This window comes from Parasteatoda tepidariorum, chromosome 9 (genome assembly GCF_043381705.1).
Source record: "Parasteatoda tepidariorum isolate YZ-2023 chromosome 9, CAS_Ptep_4.0, whole genome shotgun sequence".
NCBI classification, from domain to species: domain Eukaryota; kingdom Metazoa; phylum Arthropoda; class Arachnida; order Araneae; family Theridiidae; genus Parasteatoda; species Parasteatoda tepidariorum.
Window position 1 is genome coordinate 2,633,872 of NC_092212.1, and position 24,337 is coordinate 2,658,208.

General features: G+C 28.6%; 1 protein-coding gene across 1 annotated transcript in view; it reads right to left on the bottom strand.

The window, feature by feature from the left end:
• Nucleotides 1-24,337, bottom strand: part of LOC107453821 (Tripeptidyl-peptidase II) — a 65,950-nt gene that overhangs the window by 26,131 nt on the left and 15,482 nt on the right. The window contains exons 9-18 of the mRNA XM_043042603.2: nt 22,278-22,351; nt 21,554-21,684; nt 18,374-18,473; nt 16,278-16,411; nt 13,821-13,951; nt 12,058-12,235; nt 8,816-8,973; nt 8,306-8,382; nt 5,950-6,053; nt 2,538-2,692 (exon numbers count right to left, since the gene is read on the bottom strand). Of these exons, the coding sequence (XP_042898537.1) occupies nt 2,538-2,692; nt 5,950-6,053; nt 8,306-8,382; nt 8,816-8,973; nt 12,058-12,235; nt 13,821-13,951; nt 16,278-16,411; nt 18,374-18,473; nt 21,554-21,684; nt 22,278-22,351 (1,242 nt within the window). The remainder of the gene's footprint in view (nt 1-2,537; nt 2,693-5,949; nt 6,054-8,305; nt 8,383-8,815; nt 8,974-12,057; nt 12,236-13,820; nt 13,952-16,277; nt 16,412-18,373; nt 18,474-21,553; nt 21,685-22,277; nt 22,352-24,337) is intronic.

Consider the following 24,337-nt stretch of genomic DNA (forward strand, 5'->3'; position numbering starts at 1 on the left):
TTGTATGCCCATTTCTGTATTTTTAGTCTACAAAGCACAAAGTATGCCTTATCCTAATCTTAGATAGTCTGGAGTAAAAAGAAGCTTTTATAAATTCACAAAATGTCAACAAAAATAAATAAATAAAATAAAATAAATGAATAAATAAATCATCATCACAGTTGGCCAGACAGCCCAATGTGAGTCAATGCCTTCATCTGAAGATTTCTCCATGACGACTTCCGATTTATATTTGATCTCTAATTTTTTTCATTAATTGCGAGAAAATCATACTCGACTGAGTCAGCCCATCTCAACCATGGCCTTACCCGCTTTCTTTTACCAGTGGGTCTAAAAAGCAGCATCTTTTTTATTGTGTTGTCGTCACTAATTCGAATCACATGGGCGATCCAATTCATATTATTTATTTTTATGTATTTACAGGTTTGCCACAGCAAAAAAGGAACAAAAATAGTTGCTTTTAGTAGTCTCAAGAAGGAAAATAGTTGCCTAAAACTACGAAAATAGTTGCCTGAACAGAGTCAAAAATTTATCAAAAATAGTAGCCAAATAACTAAAATCATAGCTTATTTGTCGTATATTATGATTAGGACTGGGTGATGTCAGAAAATTTAAATTGTGATACATCGCGATATAGCGAATTTAGCATATGTTCAAAAATTACCTATGGCAAATTTTTAAATCAATCAAAAATAAATAAAAAGAAATTAATCTATTACAAAGGAAAATACTAATTCTAAACATATTCCACTACGACATCAATATCATTGCTTAATATTTTCAATTAAAATAATAAAGAAGTCAAAGTAAAAGCAAACCCAAGTTTTACTTCATTATTCTTAATTTAAAAATGATTTATGATTTATTGGTTTAAAAATAACACTATAACAAAATATTTTACATACNTAACAAAATATTTTACATAAATAAATTAAAAATTAAAAGAAACAAACCGAAGAAATGTTCATTTTCGAAAAAAAAATTTATTTTTTTAAAAATTATTTGTTGAAAAAAAATTATGCTTTTGAAATATCATTAGACCCTCTTTTATTTAAAATAATAAAAAGTAGTATTGACTAATGGTCAAATTCTGTACTTAATAAATGTAAAAATATTTTTTCTTTATTATTTCCTTTTTTGAAAATAAAATCGACTAAAGATTTATTTGTTTAAAAATGATACTGACTATCTAAAAAATTATAAAACTAACAAGTATTGAAAGAATTTTAATAAAAATTAAAAAAAAAAAAATACTTTTACGCACATGGTTGGCGACAATAAGTACAAGTTAGTGAGGGGACTGAAAAGTAAAGTTCATTTTTGCGAAAGAACTTTGCTAGGAGTAAAGAAGTCTCCTAATAGTCGCCTATTCCAGGAAATAGTTGCTTTTTTAGCCTTTTCAGGCAAAAAAAGGAGCCATAGTCGCCTAAGACCGAAAATAGTAGCAAATAGTCGCATTTCAGTAGTCTGTGGCAACCCTGTATTTAATAATATCAGGTTGTTTACAAATCTTGTACAGTTCAAAGTTAAATCTCCTCCAGTTATTGATGAATAAATAAAGCAATGTCTAAATAGGCTTCTTTTCGTTAGGAATACAATTGCATCTTAAATTGCCAGATGAAGGTGTCCCTTTCTTTCTAAACCTTTCCTGTGTAAGGTGGCTTAAAATGCATGCATAAATAGACATTTATAGAGTTAAAAATTATTTATCATAAAAAAAAAAGATTTTTTTTAACTTTAATTTTTTGGAAAACAGAAAAAAATTAAGCTCTTGTAAATAAGGTTAAAGAAATTACAAAAGCTACATTTTGTAAAATGGGATTTCCATTCAATATGTTGCATGATATTTTTTCTAAAGTAAAATCCTAACAAAAATCTGAAAATTGGTACACCAAAAATTTGTATGATATGCTTTAAAAAATAATCAAAATTCAAACGGAGAAGTAAATCCTGTGAAGCCTTAACTGCTAGTGAAAATACTTATAACATAAATATTGTCCAACATACTTGAAAATTTTACGTGGAAACTGTATGCATTACTTCTCACATTTTTTACGTAGCTTTTTTTAAAATACATTTCTGCTTTTGCTCACAAAGTCTTTTTGAGCATTAAAATACAGAATTAAGATAAAAGTAACAATTCTAAGTATTCTGTGTAAAAAGTCAAAGGTTAAGATAAACATTATTTTACATTTCCGGAACATTTTGCGAAACCAAAAATTTTAATCAAAATCACTTCCAAAATTGTTAGTAAGTCCGGAAAATAGAGTTTCTAGATAATAATATTTAGGGAAAACTAAGATAAAAATATGCGTTATTCCATAAAAAAAGTAATCAATGGCAATTTTTCTTACATTAGAATTTTTATTCATAAAATTTACATCTATTTGTCCCAAAAATGTTTATAATGACAAAATAAATATAAATAAAATTAAAAAAAAGGAAAAAAAAAGAACAAAAAGTAAGCAGAAAATAAGATGTTGATTATTAAAAAGTGTAAAGACAAGCTACAGTACGAATAAACTAAATGCACTTACTCTGACAGGGAAAACACAGGTCATTTCCTGTTTGGGGCTTAGTCTGACCACTTTGTAAAATTCTTGGGCCTTGCAAAACATTTGTGGACGGATCTGAATCGCATGAAGTACAATGCAGCCATTATTCTTAGAATCACATGAAGTAAGATGGACATCTGCAAATAAGTTTCATCACTTTTACATTCATCCAAACACAACGCAATGAAGTTTAATTATTTTTTTTAAATGTCAATTATGATTAAATTATAAACTTCAGATTTTTAACTAAAATAAAATAATATTTTTTTCTCTTTAAAATTATTTAGTACAGTAAAGATAGCTCAAAAGTTGACAGGGAGAACACAGGTCATTTCCTGTTTTGAGCTTAGTCTGATCGCTTTGTAAAATTCTTTGACCTTGCAAAACATTCATGGATGGATTTGAATCACATAAAGAATAATGCTGTCATTATTCTTAGAATTGCATTAAGTAAGATGGACACTTGTAAAAAAAGTCACATTACTTTTACATTCATTCAATTACATTACAATGGATTTTAATTTTTTGTGTCAATTATGACTAAATCATCAATTTCAAATTTTTAAATGAAATAAAAGAATTTTTTTTTCTAAAATTATTTAGTACAATAAAGATAGATTAAAAATTGATAAAACCTGAATAGACAGAAAAAAAAAGTTCAAACTTGCAGCAAACTTTTAAGTACCCTCCTTATAGTAAGTTGTATGACCTTACACTATTAAGTTTTGGCAGGAAAACTACAAAAACTCCTTTAAAGAGAGAAAACTACATTGTTCTTTTAACAAACAGAACAGTCGTAGGGGTGGGGTTAACAGGGCATTTGCCTAGGACCCAGACATGTACAAAAATAATTTATTATTATTACAGTAGAAGATATAAGGTAATTCTATAAACCGCTATTCTCCATAAACTAGTACTTTAACTTATAATCTTGAATCGAAAGAAAACCAAAAATGATAAATTTGTTGGAAATTATATCCAATGCTCTTAATAATTTCAATCTTTTTTTTTAATAATAAATATAAAAGTGTCTATTTTAGTGTTTTTAAGAATTTGTATTAAAAAACTATTTTAAAAATTTAATATTGATCAGTTTCAGATAGATATTTATGCTAATGGGTCTTGTTTCCTGTTTGCTAATGCTCTAACCCCCGGCGATCGCTATATAATTTTTTATAGTTTGTTTTACAAACCATGATCGTTTTGCTCACTACTAAGTTTAAGCCTTTTGGAATGTGTTCTAGCAAAAAAGCTTAAGAATTTAATAAAATTAATTAATAAAATCTTGAAAACTAATTCCACTTTAAAAAAATTAAATTTTTAGTCCATAATAAGTTAGTGAAATAAGAAAAAATTAAATTGAAATAAATTACATGCAATAGAAAAACTTGCAGAAACAAAACAATTATGCATTTTTTCAATGTTTTCTACTACTCATTTTTACAATGTTATGTTTTCATAACTTGGTTTTCGAGCATGCCGTTCTTAAAATTGTACTTAAAAACCATAATAGTACAACTAATACTAATTTTTCAATGGATAAAAATAACAATGGATAAAATTATTAAACCTACTATAGTATAACTAAAACATAATATAGGACTTTTTGTTGATATGAACTATTCACTTTTAACCTTTCAATTCTTCCCATTTTATAGCTAGCTCAGTTTGCTCCAGCTTTTCGTTGTCTATGTGAGAAAAGAATTTTCATTTAGAAATTCATTAATACATAAATTGCATGTTTATGATAGCTCACTCGCTCGATATTCTGATTCTTAGTTAACAATATGAAAAAGAACTTTCTTCGTGACCGTGTAAGATACATACATTGCCTTGTTAAGTGGTTAATGATATGGGAAATGATATAACAAAAAATCCCATACAATGCAAAGCTCTATATGTTAGTGCTATAAAAATCTCCAACTGAATTTGAGCCTTGCTTTTTATTGAACATTCGAATTTACTTTTTTTTCACTTATTTATTTTATTTTATTTTTTTATATTTTGTTTCAAACATTCAAAAGCTTTGCTTTCTACTTTATTTTGATAGATGGTAACCAATGTAAACTTTTTCTTGGAAATCAAAATTTCAGAATTAAAAAATAATATATCTAAACATTTACTGTTGGTTACCGTATATCCCAGTGTATAGGTTGATCTGTTATAAGAGTCAATTCTCATTTTTGATTATGAGAAGGCAAATGTCTGGAATGTTAGGTACATAATTAGGCCACTGAAAATATCAATATATTAAAATTTATAAAACTGAAAAACATAAATTTTAATTCCACAAAATTTACCCAAGTTAAAATTATTTCACATTCATTGTGTTATGATGAGTTATATTTTTTTAGATAAATTATCTTAACGTTTTGAATATTTTTTTTCTGAAGGTAATTCAAAATATTATTTTTAAAAATCCTTTTATATTTAAAGAAAATATGAGAAAAAATAGAAAATTAACTGTATATAACACATTAAGGATAGTTTATCTAGCTAATCGATACATAGCTATCTCATTGTTTAAAAATGCATTGATATTTTATGGTTTACGAATGTCTAATTTTATTACTGGTGCATAAGTCGACCCCTAGATTTTTGGAAAATTAAGGGAGTTTGAAATATTGACTTACAAATTGAGATATATGCATAGCTGCCAACATAGATAGGAAAAAATCTAGTAGATTTTACGAAATAATAATGTCGCGATAACTGTTGCATAGTGTACTAAATATTTCACACATAGGGTTTTTTTAAAGACATTCAAATAGATAAACTTCAATATTTTCCGATCATGATTGGCATTAAATATGCTTGAAATGTTAAACATTACATTTACTCATAATTTTAAATAGCAATAAGCATTTAATAAATAATAAATAGTTAAGATTTTTAAATTAATTTCAAAAGGGAGTTCTGAATAAATATAAACTAAACATTTTAGAAGAAAAAAAAAGTTTTAACTGATTTTTATAAATGAGGCTCCCTTCATTTTGTATTAGTAATACTTATTTAAATATTCAAGAAAGCAATAATCTCTATTTCAATAGGGATTTTTTTAGGAAACTTACTCAATTTTAGGGAATTTTCCAAAATGTACAAACACCAGGTGAAATTTTATTAAACCAGTTGATCCGGAAAAACTGGCAAAATCCAGTAGTACCTATGTATATGGTATTTAGTAGAGGTTCTTAATTCGCAATTTTTCATTTCTAGAGAATTTGTGTCTGATATGACTGATATAATTCATCAATGGTATAAAATATTAAAAAAAAATAATCATGTAATTTAAAAAATTTAGGTGAAAATTTAAGAGGGCACTTAACAGAAATAGATTTAATCTGAGACACAACACATTTTGAATTAAACCAAAACAGTTTAATTATAGCCTTACTAGCAACAGTAGCACCCACTGGAACTTCAATAAATTCTCTATTTACTTTTCCAGGAAACAAACTACAGGATGGGACATTCCAACTCCATGGATCTTCACACAACCTAGAAATTAAATTTAGATTATTTTTCTTCCTAAACAGAGTTTTCAGGAAAAAGCTCGTTTTTAAATAAGCAACATCAAGTAAAAAAAAGAAAAATTACTTTGTTCTAGGTGGGAACTGTTTTTGTTCTTCAATAAAATTACTCCCCCCCCACCCATAAATTTTGCAGTTTTTTTTAAATAATTGAAAAACATTTTCATTTATTGTGAAAATTGCTTATTTCCTAATATTTTTCCTATTTAAAACTGTAGAATGCTCTTTCTTTTAATGTTATATTTATATTCTATCAAAGTTCATTTAACCCTTTGAGTGCAATATTATTTCTTGCTGCTGCAGGCATATTTGACACAAAACACCAAAGGCACTTTTAATTTGATGACATTTGCATTTCGACCACAGTTGCATTTTAAAACTATTTAGCACTATTAGAGCATTTTTTGAGATTTTGTAAGTTTTTCATTTTAGGGAACTTTATTTAATTTTTGCAATATTTATTTTTAGTTATATTTTAGGTCATTTTTTAAGATTTTTGAGCAATTTTTAAATATTAGGGTATTTTCATAAAATCTTTAGAAATACTGTCTCATTCTTACAACTTTCACATATTTTTAACTGAGTTTTATAATTTAAAACATTACAAGTTGCACATATTTCTTAAGAAAAAAGAATAATTCTAATTCTTTTTTTTAGAAAAAAGGGCAATTCTTTTGTTCTGCTATGCCTGGTTAATTTACACTGAGCAATAATTATTTTGATGATTGTTATAATGAAACTCTGATCAAAATATTTATTTACAATGGGATTTCCTTTTACTTTGAGCACATTTTTTGATGTTTAAAGGGTATGACAATACCCTACGTGAACATGTCACACTACATGAAGCGCCTACAATTAAGAGCTGAAACTGCTTGAGACACTTTTTCCAAAAGAGTAAAATAACCATGCATCGAAAGGATTTGATTACAAAAAATGTGCAAAGATTCATATACAGGAAACTGTCGATAACTTTACATAAATTATGAAATGCACAAACACTTAATATTTTTAATGACCAATGAAGAATACAGGATGCAACACCAAAAAGCAACTTAAAAACTCTTTATGATGTTGAATAATAATAAAAAAAAGACGAACAGCTAATGTTCGCACAAACAGGTTTAAACAAATAAATATCAAAAGTAAACAAGCATAAGAATTTGGTTCGTAGTGTTGGTCGACCAGTTGATCGGTCTGGATAGTAATTAAAAAGGTTTGTATCTCTAAACTGAAAATGTACCGACGATCGATGACCCGGTTATCCCGGGTTGATAAATTTTAGTAAGAAGAGCATTTTAATTTTTTTTAAAATGGAACAATATTTCTTACTCGATCAAAACATAAAAAGATTCTATTAGCAAACTACAAAATACGGTAGAGTCTCCTTAGTTCAAGTTTCCCATACATGCTGGTGAAAAAAATCAGCATTGTTCCCAAATAATAACCAATATACACACAACACGCAGAACAATTACTACACTTACAATGACCGGTTTTACAACAATTACTACTACCGAATGCTGAAAAACACAATTACAGTTAATGATCATTGATGAAGAGGATTTGCCTATGTTCAGCCAGATAAACCATTTCCAGGTTGCGAAAACAGCGACATGACAGTGGTGGACAAATGGCTAAATAGTGTTGAACAATTATAATTTACAAATGCTGCCATTACAGAAATGATTAAGCTCCAACAATGCAAGAGGACAGTGAAGAGGAGAATCTGGCAGATTTCACATGACGAATGAGTCACAGTCAAGGATTAGCTACTCCAGAGTTTGCAAAGCGATGCAAGGAGCAGCAGCCCGAGGTAACTCTAGCCAGCAATATGCTACTTCAAAGATAGAGCAATATTGTTGCGCAAAAAAGGAGCAGTGTGTTTCAACAAAAAAATTAGAATTTTAAAGTACAATTAGCCTGATGCAGTAATATAATGAATAATGTATTTTGGTGCAATACAATAAATGCTCTCTGGACTTTTAAAGCAAAGAAATTTTCTTTAAACACATTCTTCAATTCAATACTGAAATTTAAAAATTGCATAGTTTCCATTTATTTAAATATTTATTACATTTCATGTTTCTGATAATCAAATTTTTCAAAAGTTCGTAATAGGCTCGGTCTGGTCTACTTCGAATTATCGTGACTCTACTGTAATATGTAATAACAGAAAAATAAAATAAATAAACTTGAATAAAGACAAAATATATTTACTTTCTACTGACTATTACTGTGATAGGAAAATGAAAAACAGGTTCTTTTTCCACTTCAGAGCAATCATAACCTTTAATCTAAATATTTAAAAATCATTTCAATTTATGATCAGATACAAATACAAAAATATTGAGAAAATTACAAATAATTAAAAGAAAAAATTCTTTAATCAGTAACTTCTAACAGCCATAAAATATTAAAAACCATATTACGACTTCCCTAGAAATATTGTGCATGCTTCCATAAAAACATTATTTTTCAAAGTTGGTTAAAATGCAGAATCAGAATTTTTTTTTAGTGTAAATCTCAACTGTGTGATCTACATAACATGTATTTTAACTGGATCTGTTCAGTAGAATAATCAGAGCTACAGGGTTCCAAGTACTATTAGTTTAATTTTAACCACTCGTTATTATTTTTTTTCACAAATAGAAAAAACTTGGTTAGATAATATCTGTTTTTTAAACTACATATTTATTAAGTACGAGAGAGAGGAAGAGAGAGTATTACCCAAGTAAAGTGTTCTCCAACTGGCAGCCCACTGGGATCAATGCGTATATTGAAACTTCTTGTGCAGTACATGAGGCACATGTTTGAAGGCACAAAAACCCAAGGAGCATCACATACAAGTGTTAAATGAATATTGAAGTTTATTTTATTTTCTGGATCTGAAACAGAATTGCAAAACTTTTTCATGAAAAATAATAATTATTAATTTGTAAAAACATATTATAAAAATGATTGAAATGCAGGATACACAAGTAAAATTGTGAGATATCTTAAATTTAGAAAAGATTTGCGCATGCATAAATTTAACAAATCTTATATTTAAGTGCATACAACAGCCCAGAGTTGAGCATTCCTAATTTTCATCAACAAACATTCATAATTTTAATTATAACTGTAATCATGATTACAAGTAATCAAAATTGATGATTACATGGAATCAAAATGTAGGATTTTAAGTGAAGACAATTATATACTGTATGTACGATTATATTATGCAATAGATTGTACAATGTATAGCTGTATAGCATAAAGAGACATTTTGTATACATTTACGTTCAACATGCATGTATAATTAATTAAAAAGGACTGCTCCCTCGGAAATTTATACATAGTTTTTCCATCAATCAGCGATTTTTACATGGTTTTACACAGTCCAATATTTTTAATACAGTGCTATTATGATGCACAAATTTCAAATTTAAGTTATCACTTTTGATGCGCTTAGTTTGAAACAAGCCCATTATTATAAATTTTGTAATGTTTACGATCCTTTTTTAGCTACATTTTCTTTGTTCCTGTAATTCTGATATTTTTAATATATTATGACATTTGAACATGAGTAATTACTTTATGATGCACTTGATTTGCAAAAATTACATTGCAATTCATTGTCATTTTTTTTTTTTTTTTTTTTTTTTTTTTTTTTTTTTTTTGCTGCTATCAACCAATCAGTTTCGCATGCTTTCTAAAATTGACATGCATTATGACATGCAAATTTTGCATTTGATTTATCTTTTTGACATGCTCGTGGTCTTCTCCATGTAACGCAAATGCAGATTAGTTCCATTAAAAAGTCCTCCATGAAGGCAAATTTCTCCTAATACTTGATGCAGGTGTTTAATTGTCTTCTGGATTGGGTTCAAAATTACAAGGATACGGAGTTGCACATTAGTAATCATAAACTCAAAAAATTGGGTCGGCTGTTCAATAACGGTTATAAAATATAAAATAAAATGAGAAGAACAGCATTTATGCAACATAAAACCTACCGTATATTCCGGCGTATAACGCGCACTTTTAATACAAAAAATAACATTGGAATCTACGGGTGCGCGGTATACGCCGAATATAAAAAATTATGGATTAAAAAAATTTAAATATAGAAAAATACTTTTATTTTAAAGAAATAACATACCTTTACCTATATACTTCATTGATTTTCGTTATTACATAAATAGTTCATTATATTCGTCTTCCACTATCAACTACAATTATTAAAATTTTTTTGTATTATAATAAAAAATTTTTTTTTGTATTATCTGTAAGGTGGGACCTAAACATGTCCCACTCTAAAAGGCTTTGTGGTTTTCTTACGCAACCAGGACAGATTTGCCAGATGTTTTTTACTCACAATTTAACACCATTTTTGTCCATCCAGAATCACATTATTGCTGCTTCAATTCAACCCTCACATACATGTCAAATTCAGTTCTTTTATTTTTGCAAAAGATAGGGAAAAATACTTTTTATTTACGATCTTGAAAGACGAGATATTGCACATGTACAATCCAAATTTTTGTTCGCGTTATACGAAGAGTATATTTTAAAAATTAAAAAAAGTAATTCGAAATTACGGGTGCGCGTTATACTCCGGGGCGCGTTATTCGCCGGAATATACGGTAGATGCTTCACTCTGAAAGACTTGTCTTCTTTCTTCCCACATGTAGGTAGTCTTCTTTGATCTGCTAATTTTCTTGTTCTTTTCTACTGTCGCTGATCGTTAGTATTTGTCCTGTCTTTGATGTCAGTAATTGACAAAGACAATGCATAAAATTCATTATACAGCAGTATCTATGTGCCTATAGCCACTAAAGGAGAAGAACACCAAAATGTTTTTCAATCAACACTGCTGTTGTTTTAATACCTATTTGACACAAATTTCAACGATAGATTTTTTTTTCTTTTTTAAATTTTAATTTTTCTCTAAGTTCAAGATTTACACAATTAACTTGGAAAAATTTCCATCATTTTCCAATCATCCCGTTCCAGCAAAAATCCTGATGTAATATGTTAAATAATAAAAATCCCTCATAAACTTCACGCTTACGGAGATAAAAGCTCATGGATTTTGAGACAGATACTTAAGTAATTGACAATTTCCAAAATGATTTTATTAATATCATAAAAGATTTATTTTATTTAATCAAGGTAATAACATTAATGAAGATAGAGTAGAGTCCCGATTATCCGAGTTCAAGTTTTTTTTTTCTTTCTATATTATTTTTAAAACTACAGTTGAAAAAAAAATCAGAATTTTATCATCCAAACACTCAGGAAAAACGAAATCTAACAATTTGATCAGATGAAATAATCGTTAATATGGTCAATAATGAAAATGAATCTAGCAAAGATGATGAAAACAGTGACAATGAAAATCAACCTATAAAAAAACTCTCATACAAATGGACTAAAAGCTATCGAATATATCGAAGAACACCAACTGTCCTGTTGTTTATTAAAAAAAAGGCAAAACATTGCTGCAGAAAAGCACCTAAGTTACGTAAAACAAACAATGATTAATAACTTTAAGTAAAAACAGCTTTTTAATTATAATATGAATTGTATGTGGTGTACTTGTATAAATTTTGCATTTGTTAAACATATTACATTTATACCTACTCTTTCCTTTTTTATGCTCTTCGCTTTAACCAAGTTTTTGGGTTATCCGAGTTAGCTGTGGTCCACATTAACTCGGATACTCATTAACGTGGTCCACATTAACTCTGATAATCGAGACTCTCCCGTAATATTATTAATGCATTGTGGCCTCATAAAAGAGACAACTTAATGTGAAAAACAAATATTCTTCTAATTTTAGACTCCTAGAATAAAAGTACTTAAAAAAAAAGGATGTACGTAATTCTAAAATTTTAAATTTAGTCCATCCATTTGTCAGACTGAATGGAACTGATAATTGAGTTTGGCATGGCAATTTGGAGAGAGACAAACACACTAAATCGTACCTGCAGTTGAATCACCTAAAAATACCGGCTCTATTGAAATATTGAGTGAACTCGGCGACTTTGTTTTACAAGAATCTCTAAGGTAGATACCACTTTGGCCGTTGCATGTAATATTAAATCGAACAAATGCCTCAATGATATTTGAATAAGTAACCAAATTTTCAAATGCCTTATCAACCTAGAAGAGAAATAGTTTAAAAATGAATAAATCACTTAATTTATAAGAAAAATAACTGCTTAAAGGTAATAACATTAAAACTATTTAAATAAAACAAAATTTAAAATAGAATTGAAATAAAACAAACATTAAAGTAAAAATATTTTACAAATACATACTAGAGAAAAATAAAAGAACCACAATTGGATGCAAAAAATATAGTGAGGTGGAATAACAAGGTTATACTTGAATTGAAAATAAATAGCTTTTTTTATTTTAACAATTATTAGAAACATGATTTGAATCATTACATAGAATATTGTGTTAAATAGACATCATTAAAATAACTGTAGTGTTTGACCCTGCATTTACCCTTCAGTTATAGTTAAGAAACAAAGAAGAGTTTTAAAAATTTTTTTTTGTTGATGCAAATCGTTTAAAGCACAAAAATATATTCTTTAGTATTTGTTATTTGCAGAAAAAATTTAAAATATCAATAGCATTAAAACTAAAAACTAACAATTTATAATTTTGGTTTATGTTAGAGATAGTAAAATGAATTAGAGTTAAATTATACAGGGTACACAACCAAGTTTTGAAGCAAAAAATAAACACCTTCCAAGCACTCAAAAAATATTTTTAAGCACTTTAAAAAACATCATAGTTAGGTTATGCGCATTAATAAAATTTTTTTCTCCCTATTGGTGAAAGTTCTTCATATATACATTAACAAAATGCAAAATTATTTTCAAAGACTTCACGTGATCATGATAAAATAACTAGTTTCTGACAAAGAATTCTTCTCTTGTTATATTTGTCACCATAAAAACAATTTATACACAATTTTAAATAGATTCACCTTTGAATCTCTCATTCTATTTTTTAAATTCATAATTACTTCATTTAATTATGTAAAAAATTTTTATTTATTCACAATGACAATTAATTTGATTATTTAAAAAGGTTATCGAGTGTATTTTTTAGATTTAAATAAAAGTTATTTATAAAAGCATATTCGACAAAGCATTAACAAGATTAATATTATTGATTATATTAAGTTTATAAAGACATGTAAAGAGTTAAGCAAATTAAGAAAATTTTAATAAATTCATATTACAAATGTAAATTAGTAAATAGGCCTCTAAAATTTTTTTTATTAAAATTGTTACTTGGTTCAGTATTTTTTTAATGAAATAATTAAAAAAATTTAAATAATTCTTAAATGTAAATACAATGAACATTGACGCTTGGCATGTTTGTCAGAAGTAAATTATAATATTGTCACTTAAATACATCCCAGAGTTTAAGAGATACATTTTCAAATTGCAGTAATGATTTTATATGAATTTTTAGATGAAATTAAGCTTAAGGGGAAAAAAACATCAGTTTCTTAGGTCTATATACTCTTGAATCAAGCCAGTCTGGGAAAGTGCTTCTTTCTCTTTTCATCAGATCTGAACAGGTTTACTAAATTACCATTTATCACATGCAAAGACACAAGAGATGCTTTGATAAATATAAATACACATGTTATTAAGTTTAAATAATTCTAAATTATTCTATTTTATTTTTTTATTAAATTATTTTCAGAAAAAAAAATTCACACCTGAACCAAACCATGCCCCATACTGAAAGCATCCCAATTGCTTATTTTTAGAGCTGTGTTTTCAATGGCTCTTCGAATGCTATAAGGAGAGTATAGTATATTCTGTACTTGAAGCCCTGACAGCAACAAGCCTAAAAGACACAAATTAAACAATGAAACATGTTTTATACATTTCATTCAAATAAAATTTAAAACACACCTGGTTAGACAAGTATAAGGTAGCCATAATTAAAGTAGAGATGTTTAAAGCCTTAGCCTAGTAACAAGAACACTGATGAACCCAAATTAACATAATTTGCACTAGACAACTATTTAGATCATAGGAATTCCAGATTTTTTTTTTTAATAGCTCGGTTTTTCGGAACCATGTACTGAAATGGGACTGTAAGACCATTTCTTGGGAATAAAATAGGAATAATAAATTCAGAAGATTCTTTGCATTTTTATTACCACCAATTTTCTATTGCAGGAAAAGCTGTTAGACAAAAGTCCTGGACTGTGACAAAGAAGGTTATAGGTTCATGACCTGGATTCATTAAGAATTTTATTATTTACATAGAATATGACAGAGAATATTCAAGTTTGTAGAAGGAAAAACACAGCTTACAAACAAGCAGCACTGTTGTTACCAATGACACAAGCCGAGCTCGTCAGTCATTTGGCCAGCAAATTAAATCAGGAATGTGCGCCGTTTAGCTGAAAAGAGAACACCACAAGTGTGAAAGTACGTCTTGGATGAGAACTCCACGGATAGATGGCAGCACCACTCATTCATGAGATCACTCCCTCAATTCAGACACAGATATTAAGGGAAAGGAAATTTACTCCTGATCGCTGTACCAAGCTCAGTGACCGGCCACAGGATTTTCAATTCCATGGATTTTACGAGCATATATATCTCATGTACTCAGTTGAAGGATCGAACTCCAGCCCCTCTGGACTGGAGTCTGATTCTTTAACCACTGCCTCCTAAGTAGCACTTAACTTGTTAACCAGGGAATAAACTCACTTCACAATGGGGGGAGTTTACTTCATGGTTATAAGTAATATCATCCATTATGAAAAATATCATCATGACCATTGCAGCAATTAATCTGTTAACTAGTATGACAAAATATTTTGTCATACTAGTTAACAAATTAATTGAAGTAAGATTAACTTTGAATAATCTTGTTTCTATTTTTAAAATTTGCTACTGTTAAAGAAAGAGAGGATCGCTAAAATATTTTTAAAAAAGTAAGAGTAAAATGCAATTGTAAACATAAATGTGATGCTACCTTAAAATAAATTTAAAGTTTCAATTTAACTGTTTATGATGTCTATTTTATTCCAAAAATACCATAGCAGCACCATTTTTTACCTTGGTAGTGAAAATTTAAGCTTTTTTTCTCTTCTTTTAAAAAATCATATGTACATGGCAAATTAGTTTGGGGTTGGTTCCATAGTTTTCTCATTATCAGGCTTTCAAAACTTCTGTCTCAATTATGGCCAGCCTGTATAATAGTCATTGATCTTATAAACAATGTATAATAGCAATTTGTACTTGTTAGTCATTAATGTCGCACTAGGTGATACAAAACAGTTTAAACAAACATACCAGTAAACTAGAAGATAAGAGTCATACTTAAATAACATTAGGTTGTCTCACTTTAACTCATAAAATAATTATTAAATCAAATTTTATCAGAAATTTTTCCTTTCTACACAACTCAAATTTAGATTGTAAGCATACATCAGGTTTTCCAATTCAATCATGAGCCAAGTATATAGATCACAATCAAATGATTTAAGTTATCTACAGTTAAGAAAACATATACTTCTTCACTGGTGCGACAGCCGTGGCCTTCCCTAGGAGTTTCCGCCAACTATCTCTCTGTTTAGCGACTATCCTCTAGTTTTTTATTTTCAAAGGGTTGATGTCTTTCTCGATACTGTCGATCCACCTAAGACATGGTCTTTGTCTTGTTTCTATAGGTTTTGATAAAAATATTTTCTTGCAGTTTTGGTTTTCATGCCTTCTGATTTAACGTCCAACTAATTTTGGTCTTTGTGTTTTTATGTACTTGATAACATCAGGCCCAGATTTTATACTTCTTCTCCATCAATCTTTTGCCTACCAAAGATACTTCGTATTTAATTCTTTCAAAAACTGTCCCTTTGCTGTCAGGCTAACCGTGAGAGGTTCTCGTGATCTCCTCTCCATGTAACACAAATGCGGGTTAGCTCCCTCAAAAAAGTTCTCCACGAAGGCAAATTTATCCCAACACATGATCCAGGAGTTCCCTTGTCTTCTGGATGGGGTTCAAAATTACATGGCTACGGAGTTGAACATTAGTTGTAAAACCAAAAATTGGGTCGGCTGTTCAATGCCAGTTATAAAATAAAAATATATAAAAAATGAAATAACTGCTACTAAAATATAAGACAAAGTAAAGTGAAAGAAAAATTTATTCTTACAAACACATCCAGCAACATGAGGTGAGCTCATAGATGTTCCGTTCATGAGTTGAGAACCTCTAAGAGTCCACGATGGCACAGATGTTATGGCACCACCTGGAGCACATACACTAACACTTAAGTGTCCATTAGATCTAAATTTTGAATAGAATAACACATCCAGAGTGAGATATGACAGATTTTCATGATTTAACTGGCAGAATTTTAATACAGTAGGGAACCGATTATCCGGAACGATCGGGACNGATTTAACTGGCAGAATTTTAATAGAATATACAAATTTCACACATTTAGTAGAATTATTTTGCAATTTCTGGTTTAAAGAATTCATAATCAATTTTAATACAGTATCAATGGATATGGATTGATTTAAAATATCCGAAGAAAATAAAAGAATAGAACGACAGTAAAAGTTCGACTATCAATAATTTGAAAATTCAGGATAGGCTTGAGTTCCAAAAATATCTGTTTCTAATAGTTCCTTACATTTTAGAAATGGAATGCGGCACTTAAAAAATTTTTGTCAATTGCAGCTCAGGAAAAAAAAGAATAATGATAAAGAGAGATGAACTATAATAATTGCTCATAAAAATATTTAAAATAAATAAATAAGAAAAAACTTAAATTGCTAAGTGGAAAAGAAAACATGGAAAAACATCTGATAAAACTGTCTTTTTGGTTTACCATAGCTATTTAACGAGTGCTTTTTATTACTGAATTTACAGGAAAAAATGTAGTCTCAATAATATATACATTAACAAAATTCATTAAAAATACAGAATTTGTAAAGTTAAAAATAAAAATAATAAAAAAAACATAGGTTTATTGCTAAAATTGTTGTTTATAGGAAAATAAAAGAGATAAATAAAAGAAAATAAATAAAGCAAAAAAGAAACAAAAAAAAATTATCCTTAATTCTGAAAACAAAACTTTACAGCTGACAAACTCATTTTTTAATGATAGGGAAAAAAAAGATGACAAAAGAGAAAAAATATATCAGAAGCACTCTTAAAAAATCTGTCATCAAAACAAAAACTATAATATGAAAATGTGTGATAGACAAAACAAAGAAGAGTTATTAACACTTTTAATTAGGACTGATCAAACACCTGCATCAACAAAAAGCAATGATGTAACTTGAATCTAAATTTTTCCTTCAGCTATGAACAACAATGAAAAATGATTTTTTCATACACACATTTTAAATTTAGTTTTAATTTTGTCAACACAAATCTGTTGGTGCCCTTTTGTTTTTAATGATGGGGAATTAATTGAAGATGCGTCATAAATTATTTTCACAACCCTTTTACGTCATCTGTCCTTTTTGAAACATTATAGCACATAAGCTATAATGTGTCAGCGATTGTGGCCCAATCGCTGACAATCAAATAAAGCAAAATCAAACCTACTTCAAAAATCTAAAAGCATGCCTTATTTTACAAAACAAGAAAATTTTACACATAAGTTTTATATTATACATTAACTGCCGCATCACCTATATTCGGGTGACAGCAAAGTTTCTGACTGGGCCGTGTCATCCCTATTCGGGTGACAGCAGTGTTTCTAATTGGGCCATGTCACCTCTACTTTACCAGTATTAACTACTTACAAAGGATATTTGTATGTATTTGAAAAAAAATATTTCACAAGAAGTAACAAAACTATTGAATCGTAATAAAAGTAATACAAAAATGATTTATTAAGAAAATTATTGAGAGTTCCGCAAAAGCTTTCTTGTTCACTTCTATTTGACTCTAAGAAATAAGTTATAATCCTCTTTACTCGGTAAAGATTCAAACTGATGCTGTAAAGTGGCAAGATGAGAAACAGATGTGAACACAAATAAACAGACTTGATACCATGGAAACAAACGGATATTATTCTTGTGACCACCAGAAACTCGCATTATTAGAATATCGGTGGGAGTACTTAGCAGAAAACGCTTCCTATAACAGTACTTGTGGCCTGAAGGAGATTTCACAGTAAACGCGTGCATCAGTCAACGTCTTAAAGAAATATGTTTTCAATTAAAACATTTCATGAAAAGTCAGAGCACTTAGAAAAATTGCAGAGTTACACATTTTAGTAATAATTACCCAGGTCCTCGTGAAGTCCATGTGTACCCTAAACTGGGTATTTTTTCCCGTAAAGAATACTCAGCAAGCATCATATCCGGTGAAACATATGCTCCAACACCTGTAAGCAAATATTGATAGCATTTTTAACAAAAAAAACTTAGTTTTTTATATCAGGAGTAATTGTGACACAAAGTAAAAAAAAACCTGAAAATTTTAAGTGCAAAAACTCGATAACTAGATATCAATTTATATGCTATTCATATTTAATAAAATTTTTTGAACTAAGATTTATAATTAAATTACCTACCAATAAAGAACTATAGTAAATAATATAGTAACTAATTTTAACACTTAATAACACTTTTATAGTAAATAATTCAACAAAAATACTTAGTTTTTACTAGAATTGTGATATTGGATTTTAAGAATATGAATAATACAAATTGCAACATTGGATTTTAAAATCGCGTGAATATGAATTGCGATGCCTGATTTTTAAATCCTGTGAATTCATATTGCAATATCGAATTTCAGAATTACGTGAATACGAATTGCGAGAATACAATTCACAGTGTGTAATTTTTAAATCAGGAGAATACAAAAATCGATATTCGATATTAAAATTTCGTGAATATTAATCGCGATGTTATCGGATTCTGGCATAGCTTCAAATATTAAAAAAGACAAAAATCTGACAAATTTTTCTTTATTGTAGAACACTTAATTCCTACTTTAAATTTTCGATAGAGGTGAAAATTTCGTTGGATTGTAAGTCTCGATGGGCAGAAGTCTACAAATCAATGGTTTTGAGACATGCAGAATTCTGCAAAAAAATTACAACCCTGATCCTAGTTTCTAGACCTGGAGGGATGATACAAAAAACCCAGAATACAATCATCCTTATTATATATTAGAAGATCATGTATGACAAGAAAACCAAAGTTTACATTATCAACACATAATTTAATTGTGCCACAAAGTAAAAAAACATGAACTTTTCATTTGCGAAAATTAGAAATCAATTTACACACCAAACATAATACACAAATAGTTCTACTAACTTCATTTTTATTATAATTTTTTAACTGAGATTTATTTAATTACCTATCAATATTAAACATTACACCTTAATACTAACTAATTTAATGAAAAACTTTTTGTTAGAATCTAGTACAAAAACAAAAAGAAGTTTTTCACAACTTAAACACAGATGGTTATATGGTATCCATGCTTATAATTAATAATTATGTTATTTCAAACACTTTTTAAAAAATCATATTCAAGCTAGGAGGATCAATAAATTCGTTTCTACTGCTCTTAATTCATAGAACACAAAATTAAGAAATTTCAAAAGCTGAAGACTTAACAAAATTAAGAAAAAAATAACTCATTTTTGGCAACAAACTACATATATTCATATATTCCTGATACTATTAGAGACCGTAAAAACATTTTATGCACAATTTTAATTAAATTCAATATAGAGTTGCTTTTTTTATTCTTTAAAATAAATAATTGCTACACTCAATAATGTAAAAAAAATTTATTTTCAGTTTAAAATTACAATTTGTTGTAATTTAATTTAACAAAGTTATAGCAATTAGTGAACGGCTCTCAACAGCAATTAATGTTTGACCTCCAAATGTATATTAGTAAATGACACCTTATTAATTGATTATTAAATTTTTTATTGGTTACAATCATTATAAAGTTTTAAAATGTAAATATTGCAAACCTGAGAAAGGTTTTCAAAAAATTTTGAATAGAAAATGTATTCCAATTTAAAGACTATATTCAATAATTTTTTTAAAAAATTGCGATTAAGATAAATATTTCTACAATCAGTTCATTAAAAAACAATTCCAATAATTTTAAAATGAAAATAAAGTTTGAATAGCAGCTAAAAATTTTTATCAGAGGCAAATTTTTAAATGGTCCCTAAAGTCAAAGGATGAATACATGAATTATATATTTTTAAAAATTACAAATCTAAACAGTATAAATGTTTGAACTACACTTCCTAAATAAATAAGAGCCTTAAATACATACTTATTTTGCCTTCAGAAAACTATAGATTTTTTTCTTCTTCCACAATATTACTAAAATATTCACTTTTATTTACTGTAATAGCACTAAGACAGGCTTTTAATTCTTTAGAGAAAGCAGCTCTCGAGATGGTCCCCGAGAATAAACGAGAACAAAACTAAATATTTGCCCTGTACTAAAACAAGCTTCAATAACACCCATTTATAAATTGAAAAATATAAATTTGAGGTAGTTGACAGCCCTGTTTACTTGGGTTCTACGATGGAAATACAAAGGAGAATTACTAGAGCCAATAAATGTTTTAATGGAATTCAAAAATACATAAAGTCGAATGTAATTCATAGAAAAATAAAAGTTTTATTATATAAATCTCTTGTAAGATCAATTTTAACATAGGTTTGTGAAGCCTGGACCCTATCTTGTACCGATGAGGTTAGGTTGGGTACCTTTGAAAGAAAGGTCTTGAGAATTATTTTTGAAAGAATTCAAAAAAATGGTATGTGGTTTAGAAGAACAAATTTAGAGCTGAATCACTCAGATAACGATCTTGACATTATTAACTTTATTAAACGACAAGAATAAAATGGGCAGGCCACGTTATCAGAATGGACGAAGATCGTACCAGAAAGTGTTTTCAATGCCAGACCAGTTTGCACATGAAAAAGAGGCAGGCCGAATTTGAGATGGATAGATGGTCTAGAAAAAGACCTTTTGGTCTTAGAAACTAAAAACTGGAAAACACTAGCAGGAAAAAGGTTAACCCGGAAAAAACTTCTTGAGAAGGCCAAGGCCCACCCTGGGCTTTTGAGCCAATGATGATTCACTTGATTATATTCATAAAATTACTCCTGAGTACTGAAAAGTTTTAATGTAAATCAAATATAAAAAAGAGCCTTAAATGCTTAGTACATTTAGTAGACAGGTCCTCAGGAACAAACTCCTGTGTTTATAAAATCATAATTATATCATATCTTTGTTAAATTAAGTAAATAAAAAGGAGATAAAAATTTTTAATATATATGCATCTCTGTTATTTTTTACAGACTTGGATCCACATTATGAGAGATATAAATTATTGAAATTATCGAAAATATTTACATTTAAAATTTTCATTTATATAAATACAATTTTAAAGAAAAGCGTTATTCATACCAATAACTGAGTTTGTAGGGCATGTAGGAGGAGTGCCAACAGTAGATAAGGCTGGTCCATGATTACCAGCACTTGAAACCATAATAATACCATGCTTGTCAACTGCTTGATGTACAAGCTCCATTAAACGGCTAAAAGAAAGGAAACACACATTTTAAACTATCCCTCATAAAAATTGACATAAACTAACAAAAATTCTGGCAAAGCTTTTAAGGAATATTAATAGTTAAAAATTATTGGAGTGAAGTGTAAAGGAAAACTCTCAAAGAATTTATTTAAAGATTATCATAATCTATTTTCATAATCTATCATAAATCTATTTTCAATAAATAATGCTTGAAATGAACTTTGCAGCAAAAAAACATTAAAAGTTACAAAAAAAATTTTTAAACCCTGCTAAACTTTTAATTTTTGAATACTGATAATCAACCAAATATGCTAATATTTTGTAAATTAAAACAATTTAGTTCAAATTTAATTAAAATGTCAAATTTAAATTAAGTATAAATAAAATATTAATGTAGTAATCAATTTAATTTTGAAACAATTTTTCCCTAAGTGCAGATTTTATAAAATTAAATATTCTCAAAACAAACTTGATTTTAATAGTGTACTCATGTCTGGAGGCAATTTTAAATGTTTAAGAGATAACTAAAAACTCTAAAACATCCATAAAATTTAAGAAATAAAATAATTTAAAAAAATTCATGAGAAACACACTTACCCTCCACACCAGTGAGAATGCTCTCCATAGCTAATATTGATAACATCACATTTTCTGTTAATAACCTTGATTAACTATAAATAAAAATTTATATTTTTCAACCAAAAATAGTGAATGACACGAAAGTCGAAAAAAATCAATAAAAAGCAGAGTCATCTAAAGTTAAGAATCAGTTAATTAAGTAAGAAGGGCTTGTTAAAATAACCATTTCAAAAGTAAAAATTTTGACATATTTATGATTACATTTTGAATTTCAATCAATGAGGCAAATTTAACACTAGATGCTATGAGATAACTGCAGTTATAAATTTGCATACAATTGAACCCAATAATTTATCTCAAATAAATACAACAAAAATGTTATCTTTCACGAGTTCAGTGGCCGAGTGGTTGTGCTTCGCCCTCCCGTGCCACAGGTCCCGGGTTTGATCCTCGGGCCGGGCGAGGTCGACTGGGCCTTTCGTCCCAATGGTGGGTCGATAAGCGAGCACCGAGCATGCTCAGGAACTAAACACTAGGGCAGGGATGGCGAACCAATGGCACGTGATTCAATATTTTGGGCACGCCACCGATCACAAAGTTCACTATGAAGCATATTAACAATTAAATTAAAATTCACAAAAATTAACAAGCTAACAATAAATAACTAGCAAAAAAAAATTAACAGTTCTGCTTAAACTAACATCTTATATCCCTAATATAAGTTACTTGTCATCTAATCTGCAACAATGGAAGTCACACTGATGTCACTTTAAGTTGAACTACGCTTATAACTGAGACATTGCAAAATGTACTTTTTTTTTCTCAGTAAAAAAAGAGTTTTGAGTTGATAGTATTTAATATTATTATTTATCCAATAATCACGAAGTCAAAACTATTTGTCGGCACGTCTATGACCTCATTAAACAATTTTTTAGAAAAAATGCATAAAGGTTCGCCATCCCTGCACTAGGGGATCCGCATGCGGCTGACCACTTGACCGGAACATCTGCTCCTGCATCTCAGAGCCCAAGGTCAAGACAACTGAGATGGGCACAGTAGGCCATGGCCCTCTATAGGCTGTTGTGCCACTGAGTTCAGTTTAGTATATCAGGGTTGCCACTCAAATCTAGAAAAAAATTCCTGTTTTCACTGCACACATTATACACAATATATTAAGAGGCTCGCGCGTGAGCCATATTGAACCAACGATACTAGTTTTAATAGCTGAAAAAACTTAGAGAAAAAAATGGAACAGTAGAACATACATCATTGTAAATGAAATAGTTGAAATATCATCCTTATAGATTGCACTTTGAGAGGTCACCATTATTTAAAAACACAAAAATAAACAAAATTCCCCGTATTTTCACAGTTTGTAAAGTAAGAAACAGGGTTGGCAAGTTTTTGACACATGACGGTTTTTACCATGGTTTTTACCGTCATGTCAAAAACCCAACTGTCAAAAACCCATAGTTTTGGTAAAATAATTTTGAGTATTTGGTAAAATAATTTATAAGTATTTGGTAAAATAATTTTGAATCTTCTCAAATTTTGGACTCATTCATTCACTAAACTTAGAAATCGACTGGGCAATGAAAAATGCGCAAAATTAGTCACTTGCTATCGTATGCTTCGGCACAGTGACCCAGACTACTGAACATGTAATTTTGTTTGTAATTAAGTTTTGTTTATAGTGCTTTTTCAACTGAATAGAAGTTCTTAACTTGACAAAATAGCAGTAATTCTTGACTTAGAGTTTGTAAGTAGTTACAAGTTTTGAAAGTTTTGTTTAGCTTATTTCTATATTTAAGTAATGCCAAATTTTAAACTCTTTTTAGTTCTTGTATTTATTAATAGTTCCAAGCTTTTTTGTAAGTTTGTTTATTTCTAACAATTAAGAAGTGCAAAATTTTGAATCCTTTGCAAATCAAGCTATTATGATAAAAGTAAGTATCACTATTTTCAATAAGTATATTACAATATTTCTGTATGAATGTATATCCTTCTATAAGAATACATGTATATAGTTGCAAAATCAATAGCAATCATTTACAACATTCATTTATAAAGGCAATTAT